This window comes from Oenanthe melanoleuca, chromosome 1A, assembly GCF_029582105.1.
Source record: "Oenanthe melanoleuca isolate GR-GAL-2019-014 chromosome 1A, OMel1.0, whole genome shotgun sequence".
Taxonomy (NCBI): Eukaryota; Metazoa; Chordata; class Aves; order Passeriformes; family Muscicapidae; genus Oenanthe; species Oenanthe melanoleuca.
Genome location: NC_079334.1, coordinates 56,312,633 through 56,325,711, shown reverse-complemented (window position 1 = coordinate 56,325,711; position 13,079 = coordinate 56,312,633). Strand labels below are relative to the sequence as shown.

General features: G+C 36.7%; 1 protein-coding gene across 1 annotated transcript in view; it reads right to left on the bottom strand.

Annotated features, from left to right (window-relative positions):
- The window catches only part of COG5 (component of oligomeric golgi complex 5), a 177,519-nt gene that overhangs the window by 164,051 nt on the left and 389 nt on the right, over positions 1-13,079 (bottom strand). The window contains exons 2-6 of the mRNA XM_056482133.1: positions 12,416-12,555; positions 11,414-11,471; positions 8,496-8,550; positions 8,329-8,398; positions 3,292-3,412 (exon numbers count right to left, since the gene is read on the bottom strand). Coding sequence (XP_056338108.1) covers positions 3,292-3,412; positions 8,329-8,398; positions 8,496-8,550; positions 11,414-11,471; positions 12,416-12,555 — 444 coding nt within the window. The remainder of the gene's footprint in view (positions 1-3,291; positions 3,413-8,328; positions 8,399-8,495; positions 8,551-11,413; positions 11,472-12,415; positions 12,556-13,079) is intronic.

Below are 13,079 nucleotides of genomic sequence, written 5' to 3'. Positions count from 1 at the left end.
CCTGCAGAATTTCTTCTGTGAACAGGAACTGCATAAAGTGTACCATTTCCTTGTCACATTCTATTGTTTAATCTTGCTTAGGAGTGTTTCTTTTTCACTTCATAAAATATTTGTATCTAAATACCACCAAGAAGCATAGTCATGGAATACAATTCACAAAATTAGGCACTGTATGACATCTGAATATTGGCACTTGTTTTACCTATGCAAACGCTGAATTGGATTGTATAATACAAAGAATTTGCACTAGAGAAGCAGCTGATTGCTTATTCTACTTTGCTAGAGAACCCAAAGTATATTGGAAGGTAGAAGAGTCTGGCAGAAGCCTGGGATTCAATTTTATATAAATATATATATATATATATATATACACACACACACACAAATCACTTCTGATCTCTAAAATTACATAGGAAATGACATTTTTTACTGTGCCAAAGTGTGAAGTTAAGTTCAAAGAATGTGAAACTCCAACACAGAGGAATTTCAGATCTAACTCAGCTCTAAGTAGAGATATCAGTCAAAATATTACCAAATGCTTCCAGAGAAAGCATCTTCCTAATATCATACACTGAAACTGGAGATTTGCAGACTACCAGCAACTTTAGGCATCCAAAAAAAACCTGTTTCTCAGTAAAAGCTACTGTTTCTTGTAGCTCCTCTAACTGACCCATATTTCTACTTAATTTAAATATTTTATATATTTACCATAGCCTTTCCCATCACTGCAAAATAAACTTCAATACACAACTAAGTAAAAGTTGTGATTGAACTAACATAGATTAGCTACAGGAATATACCTTAAATACATACCTAAATGTGCACATCTGTGTCCCCCAAACATACACACAGAGTGTAGAAGTACATTAAAAAAACTTGACAGTTATGTCAAGATTCTACCCAGAATACTTAGAAGCAATGGAAGATATCTTTTACCACAGTGCAAAGCTTTCACAGTAATATCACAGGGCTGAGTTTGATAAAGCAGAAATTATTCTGCACCACATGTACAACAGAAAGGTAATAAACAATGGAATTATTTTTTCCTTGAACAAGAGATGAAAGGGATGCTCAGGAATATCTGGCTAAAATGACAGATCATCTTGGACATGAAAGCAAGCCTCTGTGATAGAGGTCCCAATCCAACACCAGGCTTTCACACCACTCATGTCTACCATCTATTTACTACCATCAGATGTTGCAGTATCTCCCCAGGACTCCCAGAGCTTTCATATCTCACCAACTGCACTCAGCACCCAGGGGAGCTCCCCACACTTCCCACCCTACTGACACCACAGAGCATCACATTTTACCTCTTTTGAAGCACAGCACTTCCACAGCCTCACCCCAATCCACCACATCCCATGTGCTCTCCTGCCACACATTACCACCACTTCTCTGCCAGAGATCTCCCACCCATCCCAAATTTCCAAGCCCAGAAGCACAGCACAGCACATCAGATCCCACACCCCAGGCTCCCTGTGGATGCCACCTTCCTGCTGACTCCCACAGCGGTACCCTGACCCTCGCTGGCTCCAGCCCCTGCGTGCTTTCCTCTCCTTGGAACAGGGCTACCCCACAGCCAGCACTCACTGCCTCTCCACATTTGGACACCTCCAGTTCCCTGCACCAGCTATCCTCAGGGGGGTGTTCCCATCCACTCAGGTGCTGGGAGGCATGGCCAGCTGGGAAGCAGGAAGAAATCAAACCAGCCAAGGTGGGCAGTAGAGCGTGACAAAGGACAGACAGCCAAAAATGAAGGAGAGATGCAGATGGAGAGGTAAGAGAGAAGAAAGGAAGAGATACCAGGAAATAAGATTTAGAGAGAAATGACAGAAGACAAAGTATTTTACCTGGCCATAAACCATCCAGAACTAAGGATTAAATTAAGGACCACAAGCCTTGGCTACCCCCATGGACTGTAGGATCAAATTTAAAAGGGTTGCCTAAGGGTACACATTTCCCTTCATCTTTAACAATAATTACTCAGACTTTGCTAAGCTTCAGGAAAAGACCAAGTATTTGAAAACAAAAAACTCAAAAGACTGTGGTACCTTGACAAAAAAAAGTGCAAGCTTTTTTTTTTTTTTTTTTTAAAAGGTGAAGCAAAAAAAAGTAGAGAGGAAGAAGAGGAATTTTCTATCAAAGAAAGAAATCCTAAAAACTACACTAAACACCTCAGATTTTACCACTAAATTGTACTAATTTGTTTAATTAGAGCTAGCACTCAAATTAATGCCATAATACCTGCAATCCAGGTAGTTAACAGACAGTACTATTTAATATATTCTGAAGATGTAATGGTAGAGCAAAATGGAAAGAAAAGTAAAAAGAATCAGAAAAAATATTCTACCTTACAATGATACAATTTACGCTTAAGTGCTTCAATCAGACTGATATACTAAATAAATAGATAAACTTTCTGTTTGCAACACAGCATCTGCCAGTTATAAGACTAAGTCATGGAGTAATAATTTTTTGATCACACAGTATAAAAAGAGCAGTAGTGACAAATATGCAAAATAAACTTCAGGATGATTCTGAATGTTTGATGGCTCAGCCCTCCCACAACCTATTTTTGGAAGCTGGAATTTGAATACCATCAAATCAGAGGAGAAACAGCTGGCAAGATACCATACACCACACCACCAACTGATCTCCAAGACTAATGGGATGCTTTTCACTGCATCCTGCAGCACAGTGTGGAATTTCCCAAGCTAGCTCAAGTACAGAAAACATTCTATCAATGTAACATGTGCCTTCATGAGAACTACCTCAATATTCTTCCTAGATGCCAACAAAATAAAGGGTAAATAAAGGGTAAATTCTGCACCAGAACACTTCCAGTATGTGAACTAGGTTAGATATCTGTGTATCATATCACCTATGGGTTTCATAAAAGTCACAGGGCCAATATCTTTCTTTTAGAACATCAACTGTAATTTAAACTATGCCTTATCATAGTGCAACGTCTCCCAAAAGAGAGAGGGTGGCTCTGAGGGTGTTTTATAGAAACATAAACCAGTAAGAAATTGCCTCACAAAAAAATACTTGCCCAAAAGAACACAAGTTACTATGGTAGAATTTTCACATTATTAAATACCTGTACCTAGAGAAGTCATACAAAAAATGTAAAGGATTAATAAGTTCTGTCCATGTCATTTCTCAATTTAAATCAGGAAGTAGAAAGCAAGAACCACAGTAAAAAGTTTTGTCTTAAAGTCAAACATTAGTGTGAGTCATGTGAACACAAGCTAAAAATGTATCTAAAAGTAATTAAGAAGGACTCACCAAGTTCATTGAGACTCTGGGCAGCTTTTGTTATCTCTCTGCTTCCTCCTTGCAGCTGTCCTTGAAGTCTCTTACTGAGATACAAGATGCGTATTATCCTCCGCAGCAAGTCACAGGCAGCCTGCAGGGAAATTGTGGCATTAGGGGATATTATCAGGACATTACAATCACATAATACCAGTACTCAAATGTGGAAACATCTTAACCAAAAAAGGAAATGTGAATGTGAATAAAAACAAGGAACTTTAATGCTGAAATCCCTTTTTTTCCAAAAATCTTTCAGAAGCTGGTAACTACATTCAAGGGGCTACTGAGATTATTCTGTACTACTCACACAAAAAACGAAGGAAACTCAGAATCCCATGACAGAGGCATGTTCTAATTAGAAGTGAGCTTTATTTTACCCTGTATACCCCAATACTCCTCCAATCTTTAATCTTTACTAAAGTTAAGAAATTGGCTTTGCCAGTCAAATACTCAACCAAAAGAAGCAAAATGGAAGCACTTACTTCAGAAGACAATAAAACTAAAAGACTAAATTGTTATTATAGATATTGACTCTTACGGTAGGCATATATGTAAAAACTATTTCCCAGCAAAACTTTCAGAAGGCCAGTTACCTTCATTCAGCCAACTGTTAATTCACATTCTTTCATATGCTTAGTAAAATACACAGTATTCTTGGTTAAAAATTAGGAATATGGACGTATACATACATTTTTAGGAACCATATTCATGTGTGTTTTTGTTAGAACCAATTTAGAATAACAGGCATTGCTGACATCTGAATCAAATATAATAGTTGCATAACTTTTCACTCAACTAATATCTTGAAATTCATGCTATGGGAACAGCAACATTCTGGAGAGGGTAACAACTAAAATAGAATTCATAAATGCAACTCAGATTTCAGTACAGTCATAGGTACAATCCAACATCTGCAATTGATTAACAAGCGTGGCAAGTGAGAAATTTGGAGTAAGTATGAGATAGTTATTTGGAGTTATTTTCCTTGGTACTGAAGGCAAAGTCTCCTGAAGTGTTAACCTTATGGATATCAAAATTAATTTAAAATTACTTTAAAAAATATTTAGTATCCAACAAGACTCAGAACCTCTTTTTCAGCTCTAGTTCATTTATTGAAAACTAATGTTGAAGGGCACATATGAAAATATACAAGTGAATCGTTTAAACCAATATCCACAGCAGACTGCATAACCTGGCACTCTCTTCCCTAGGCCAGCACAAACTAACAAATCCACAATATTTGTGTTTTAATATTATTAAGCACCTAGTCAGAACAAAAAGGAAAAATTAGGAAAAAAACCCACTGAGGCAAATCAAGGAAAGCCCAATTACTCTTGCTGCTTTGGGCTCTCTATCACAGCTGAAGTGCAAGTTTTCAAAGTGTTCTGTGACAGCTTAACCACATGATTTCTATTACACTTAGTGAGAATTAAGTGGGGCTTATCCTGCTTTGAGAGATTAATGTATTAATTTTTATTAATTCATTTCTTTAATTAGAAAAGTCTTGATCTGCATATCACTTTCATATCTGTGAACTAAATTTCTGGACGATTAATCAAAAATAGCTTTTAATATAGTGCACTATGCTTCGCCCAGTAAGAAGACATAGTATTACTACTTTTCTTTCAAAATTAATTACTATCTAATCCAATTGTGTACCTCTGGCTAATGTTTTCCCTGGGGAATTCACCTTCTCTTATTTTTTGAACCACCTTTTACTTTACACACCAAAAGATTAACTCATTTTTGTTGAAATGTTGCTTGCTTATTATTTCCTGTCCCAAGAAACAATCTTTTAGGAGAGTAAAAGATGGGGAAATTACATCTAGATACAAGAGCAAAAAAAAGTTTTAATTTCTGGCCCTGGAAATTAGTAGGGGGAAAAAAATCAAAAGACACTGAAGATGCACTCTAAATTTTGTAGTGATTTCTAAGGCATTGTACCCTTCACAAAGATTCTGTTTCACTCAAGTATTTTCATTTGAGCTGTCCAGCTTAATAAAACTCCCAATCACAGCAAAAGAATGCTATATATAAGGACATGTAAGAGAAATAAAGAACTGCATCTAATGGTGGAGCTGTTCACAGATGCCAGATCCTCTAACCTGACTACCCTCATAACAGAAACATTCCCTCCCTAAATTGACCAAGTATGCTTTTCTAAAGGAGATCATCCAAGAAGGAACAAATTCTACTGTTCAAGCAATAATTAATTTGGAAAAGGCCAGTGGCCCCAGTTAGTCCAAGTCATTTTAAGTAAAAAAAAATAAGACCCATTTTTTTTAGAGATTACATATTAGCTATCTCCTGAAATGTAAAACATATCAACAATAACAGAAATTATTGCTAGAATTTGAGACATTGAAAGCCTCTTATTTTTAATTTCAAATTAATTTTAAGAAATTACTGAAAAAAGACTTAATTATTGAGTCACTTGAAAATGTGCCAGTGTGTAGCTCATAGATGCAAGGTAATTGAATGTATATATTTTGTTGTTTATAAAGCCTGAAGAGAGACAGTCCACTATCTTCAGACTACATTTACTATTTATTTATAGTAGCACCATGAAGACATCTGCTACTGGCAAAAATTTTGAAGTAAGAATAACTTTAAAACATAGAATTATTGGGGGTTTTAATAATGTTTTGCTATCATAAAGTTTTTCATACACCAAGACACTGACACTAAGAGACCATACAAAAACATTTAGCTAAACAGCTGCACAGAAAAGAGCCCTCTGAAGGACTAACTCCCTGTCTACACATTTCAACTGTTAACCACTCCCACTTAGCTTGTGAAGGACTGTGGAAAGAGTCAGAAGAGGACAGTCTGATTCAAAGCAGGAAGTAAGCTTTCCAAGTCTGCTGCTGCCTTGGGATGCCATGAAGCTCTAAGACCAGAGCAAGACAAAACACGTACAAGCACACAGCAGAGATTTAGAATTCAGGATTAGATTTGAAGTTTAACAACAAACTTGCAGTGAAAATGTTTATGAAAAAGCCTATATTAAAAGGACTATATTAAAAACAATTAAGGATGGCAAAATCTAGCTTTATGTAAGTCAAATATTCCTTCAGTTAGCAAGCAGTCCCACAGCAATCAATGCAGAGGTATTAAAACAACACCATCACAAGAACAAGAGGCACTGAAACATCTAGCATTCCAGCAAAACATACCTGCCAACCCTACAGATTTTGACAGAAGGCAACCTCTTTTAGCAGCCATCTTTTTCTACCAATTGTAGATCAGCTGATAAAATTAGTAAGTTTGACTAGGTTACAAACCGTAAGTCTCACATTTGGGAGCAATTTCATGTCATAAGCCCTGCCATCACCAGGAAATTAATTGTTTGCTGTGCCCTTCCTTCCTCAACAAACGAGTCCCCCAGGTAAAGTGCATTTTTAGAAGGCTGGAGAGTTGAGATTTGACTCAACTCTCCATAAATCCAGCTTCATTTATTAATTCAGGAGTCCTGATCCTCAACTCCTCCCAGCAACGTAGTGCAACATTAAGCACTCACAAAAGATCTGCCAATACAAGAAGGGACAGCTCTTGAGTTTCACTGGCAGAGAATCTGGAATCATCATTCCTCTTTCTACACTGATGCTAAAAGAGCAGCCTACAAGGCTCCCACTTACTTTGCACATCTTTCTTCTGACTTACAGCAAAAAAAAATCAGGTATTACAAATCCCCTAGCACAGCCTAAATAATGCTGACCTTGGATGGATGCTACTTTCACATCACAGGAAAACACATGTAACTATGTAACAGCCAAGAAGAAGTATCCAAGAAACATTTCCTAGGTTCAGGGACTCATTATTCTCAGACATCCTCCTGCATTCTATCTTTGTGTAAGGGCAGGGTAGAAATTATCTTCATCTTTAGCCCCACATTCCCACAACTTTTCCTACATGCACAACACACATCAGAGAACAACAAAAAAATCTGCACCTAACCTGCCACAGGGAAGTCATGGTACTTTTGTCCAGTGGCAAAAACAGTAACAGCTGGAGCTGAAAACAACAGGAGAAGCACCTGGCCAAACTGGCTGCACAGAGCATTAAGAGCTCCCTGCTGAACATCACTGCTATTGAAAGCAGCATAGAAAACAGAAGTTCAGCCAAGAGACTGGTGCAGCTGCTCCACCAGTCCCCCGACTAGAAACTGCCTGAGTCTGCAGTTTTATCTACTCTACAACAGCAATCACTTGCAGATGGCAATCTACTTGAGTGTATATTCACAGCTCAAAATTCAGGTAAACTTGCAAAGACAAAAAGTTCAAACAACAAAACATTAATAGTTCATTATACCTTTATGGGGCTGGAGCTATGTTGCATTTCAAACCATAAACTTATTAGAATGCAGACACATGACTCCTGAAGATCTATGAAAAAGCTTTCAACTACTATAAAATTATCAATGGAAGCATTTGACACTTAGCTCACCATCATTGTGATAAGCTCTCTCCTACTGCTATCCTCTAACAGATGTCTACATTCTTCTGTACACTCCACTTATATTTATAAGGCAGGGACAACTATGCACCTGGGCTTACAAAACTCCACAACCACAAACAGCTCCTTAAGTTGCACCTTGACTTTTGAAGAAATCTGAAAGAATTTTGGAAGAATTAATTCCCAAACTCTTTACTAAACTGCAGCAAAGCATGCATTAACTTAGGGGCAAAAAGCATCTTCTACACAGCAGTACCATAACATTAAATACCAAAATAACACAAATAGTTATGAGAACTTAATTAATCAGTACTCAGATAACCTTCCCCTCTTCCTCCATCTCTACAAGGTGAATTTTCTACTTTGCAATTTCCAACTTTCCAATTAAGTGCTTCTCAGTAGCTCTTGAAGAGACACAAATACTGATTTTCTGAAAAATACTGACTATGAACTACAGGCTACTGGAGTAGAAAACTGTACTTGTGTCTGACAATTGTGAAATAACACGTTCTTCAAAAAGGCTTTTTTTAAAATATGTTTTATAATGCAACTTACTTGAAGTTTTGCTAGCTGAGCTGTGCGAGACACTATTTTGTTGTAGGGGTCAACAATTTTGGCTCTAATTCTAAAAACAAAAAGAAAAATTATTTATAGAACTGTTAATAAATAGCATTATAGAACATAAGAATTTGTGCTTTCTAATTGCATAATGAATGTCATACCTATCAACAGTGCTTTGTAGAGCACCAATTCTAGTTTGCATCATTTGGAGGACACCTGCAAAATAAAGCAGATTTTTTACAGGGAACACTCATCAATTATAGAAAGAGGTTTTCTTCAAATCATAGTAACTACTGCAGACCACTTTAGCATAAATCAAAAACAGTTTCCTCCTTTGTAACAGAGCGTCAGAGAGACCAAAATTACTAAGCATATTGGGAAATAAACTGACTAAGTTATTTACTGAATATTATGGAAAATGTATTGGAAAAGAACATAAACCCACAGAATAAATATCACTCCAAAATCCACTATTTATGAAGTTTCAAATAATATTTAGAGGATGCTACTTTCTAAGAGAATGCTGATCAGGACTCAAGTTCAAATTATATAACCTGGTATAAACACTTGAACATGATATATAAAAATGGCACAAACTATTTAACACTATTTATTTAACACAGTGACTAGGACAAAGTGGACTGAGAAGATAAACAATTCTATTTCAAGGTTTTCTTCCTGGGCATAAAGAATCTTTAGCAAAAAATAAGGTATCAATGTCATTGTAAGGTCATCTAATTTAGATTACAAGCAGAGCAAACTACTCTAATCGTGTTTGTTCCACATTAGTTTGGCAAAGCAGCACAAGGAAAGCCAACAAGCATGTCTGTTCTTTCCTTGGTAAATCGCAAAGTAGTAGGGGACAGGAGTCATTTTTGCAATACAGAATCAGCCTGCTGAGAATTTAATTAAGTTAGACAAACCCAGGCCTATGAAATTATTTTTGTTCCAGTTACTGTTAGCATTCTAAAACATACTACATTTTTGCAAAGCCCTGTTTACAAGCATGCCAGCATTAAATTAGATAACACTGCAGCATGATACAGTGAGATGGAAGACAAACACTACTGCTAATAGTTATATTCAGGTTGTCCTGTACTGTGACTGTATCTAACTCATTTTGTATAGATATGTAAATTCTCATCTTCTCCATATTTCAGAACTATTAACTTAGCTTAGTGACAGGCCCATGTGTTCACTGTTATTTATACATGGTACAGCATGCAACAGATCATAAGGATGAAGATATGAGATACAGTGAAAAGCTGGCAAAATAGGCTGAATTGTCTACCCTGCATAGCAATAATGGGGGAGGGCCAGCAGTGCAGCATTGCTGTAATTTGCTATTAAGCATACAACAGCCTTCTTCCCAGATGACAGAATCAGGATGGGTGAAAAGGCACTCACTCTCCCCTCTCCACCTGCTGTGGAAGATACATGATGACACAATTTCTTACTATACCTTAAAATAACAGGTAGCTCAAGATATCTACTGAACTACCTATAGAAAGAAAAGAATATGTAGACTGGAGCTGTGTACCATTAAAAAAAGTTCACAGGCCTAAAAAAGAAAAGACTCTACAAGCTGGGTGTACTAATTTGAAATGTTTAATAAGATTCACTTTTACACATCCAAATGACTATGCATGCTGTGAATTAGCTCCATAACCCTATGTTACCCTACTTCATAAATATACCAAGAGCTATACATTTCTAACTTCACAATTAAAAAATCTGTTGGCATTTATCTTTTCTTTGCCTTATGAATCTTGACTCAGTTTTTTCTTTAAGAGCATAACCCTAAGTATATAGAAAAATTTCAGCAAATTTGAGGTGAATTTAATTTCACTTTTACTTTGCTGTATTGGTTGTAAAACATGCATTATTTACCACACCTGCCTTACAGAAATGTTTCCTAACTGATTGCTTTGAAGTATATCATTCTTTTCTCAAAGCAATTTTAGGAAGGAATGCCTTCAGAAACAACCATCATTTCAGAAACCAGAACTCCACTGAGCACAAATTGCTGAAGATTGTTACTGGGATGTATTTATCAGTCACAAGATTGACTATACATTCTTGTCCACTATTTGGAGAACGAGCACATATTTCAGTCTTTTATGCTTGATTCTCCAACTGTTTAAAAAGTTATTCAGGAGCTACCATTACTAGATTAAATAGCCCTTTTTTAAATTTTACAGCTCTATGCAATTACTGACATAAAACAGTGTACCCAAGCAGCTCCAAAGACTAAGGATATAACTATCAGTAATCAGAAATTCTGAAAAGCAGAGAAAAGAAAAACCTGAAAGCAGAGAAAGGAACAAAGATACATTACTAACCAAGCTACAAAGGGGAAAAGGGGACATGCTATAGAGATTCTAGCATGTTACAGAGCTAAATATCTGTCTGCACCAAAAAAAGCCACAATACCAAACCATATGACATTCTCAGCAAAGTGACAAAGAGCAGAATGGTGGGTTTAATGAGCTCCTGGCACGAGAACAATATACTGCAACCATTTTCTATACAGAGTCAATGGTTCCTAAGCAAGGCCTTTGAAAATCAGCAATTTATGTTAAAATCCACATCTCAAACAGTGGAATAAAACAAAGGTATGTATTTAACTTATTAGCCTTTTACTATTAAAAATCTCAACACAGTTTAGATTATGTGTTATAACCTCCGGTTAAGATGTGAAAACTATGCAACACATGCACATATGTTATGCACCAGAAAATTGATGCTTATGGCAACAGATACCCACCAATACTGCAACAAAATTAGGTTTATTTAGAAATATATATTTAAAGGCTAAAAAAGGCTTAATTGCTAAAGTTGCTGAGAACATTATCAGAACACATTTGCGTATGAAGCAGCTACACCAGAGGAGCATCAGCCAAATCATCTCCTTGGAGCTCCATCTACCGACTTAAAAAAAAAAAAAAAAAAACAGATCTGGAGCTTTAACATTAGGGGCCAAAGCTGGCAGTAAATGATGTGATGATGCTCCCTGCACAGATCTCTAAAAGTGCTTATTCCACTGTAAGGAGAGCCAGCATAATGTAACAATATTTACCTTCCAGGGATTCAATTCCAGTTGCTTGGGCTAACAGATCTTCATGTCTTGCAACAACCTTAAGAAAACAATAGAGAAATCAAAAGAGAAAAAACAGGGACATAAGCCTAAAAGCCCATCATTCCTACATTAGGCATTTAAGTATCAGCATCCCTACATTAGCCAGATACAGGAAAAAACAGGCACATTTTACAGGAGAAAGGGTTTTAAGAACACGAGGTGTTTTAATTCACAGAAGCAGCAAGCTCAGAATGAGAAGAGGGTTAGTAATTAATTAAGATGTGCAACAGAGATGACATCTTAATTAAAGCTAGCAGAGCACGTATTTCAACACATCTTCATATTTAATAATTGTAAATGCAAACTTACCACAATAACATATATTTATTTTCTTTTCTGTGGATGACATTTATAAACTAGTTCCTAAACACTTACCAACTGGGGCAGGTGGAAGGAGGAAGCAGGTTTTGAAACTACACACAAACTTAGAAAGTAAGCATTGTAATGTCTACTGCGGATTTACAATTTCTGCATAGAAGTCTTCTATCTAAACTCTAAGCCTTTCTGAAGGTGTAGAGGCAAGTTAACACAGGTTACATCTGCTAAAGGTAAGTCTTAGAGCTTATGCTACTCTTCAGCACACAATGTAAGGGTGCAAGTTCTCCCTATCTTCTCACAATGCCATGCTGAAACACAGCCTCAAGTGCTTATGATAGTTGACACAATAATTTGGAAAGAGTCTTCCTTCTCCTAAGAGTAAAAAACAGGCTACAGTGATAAAACTACAAAAACTGAAACAGTACATGGCTGCCTGGTAGGAGTAATGAGTGTGGTCTTAACTCAGTTGTCAAACTCACTACTAGTTTAGCTGCAAGCTGTACCTTTAGTAACTGCCTGCAGAGGACACTGGGCAATTTCACCAGTTACAAGTTTGTAAGATTACTAAGTTTTGGACTAGTTTATATCAATCACCCCGGAATAACAGGTATACTTCAAACTTACTTGTACATGCAGCTCTTTATCCAACTGACTAATACCTTGAGCAAGTTTAGCCAGCTGCTCAGCTATCACAGCCTGATGGATGGACTGGGAAGTGTAAGCTTTCACATCAAAATCTTCTCTGAAGAAGTCAGCATAACATTCTGAAAAAGGATTTAGATTTTATATTCATGGTTCAGAAGAATTAAATAGAATTTATAGCCCTACAGTGTACAGTTCTCTGACCTTCAATTTCTTCAACATAACAGTGAATGTTCTTTATATCACATAGTACAAACATCAGCAGAGACCACAATCATGAGAAACAAGTTTAGAACTGGTAACTGGGGTTCGAGTTGGTTTCGGGTTGTTTTTTTTTTTTTTTTGCAAATGGTGATAAAGACATGTTTCCCTTGAGCAGAATACACTAAAGAGTGTCAATACCGTATTTTCTCAAACTTTACCATGTAACCAGACTGAAGCTGTTGAGCCTGTACTCATAACCAAACACACCAGTGAGCTGCACATCACTGACAAGCAGCATGAGACAAAACTTCATTAAATCATATCGGATTTCGATAACGGTGTGAGTTTATGAAACAATTACGAAATGATACTGCAATTATGACTCTGGATCAAGCAAGACCAGAGCTCCCAGACAGCTACTCTGAAATCAACAGAGCATCTC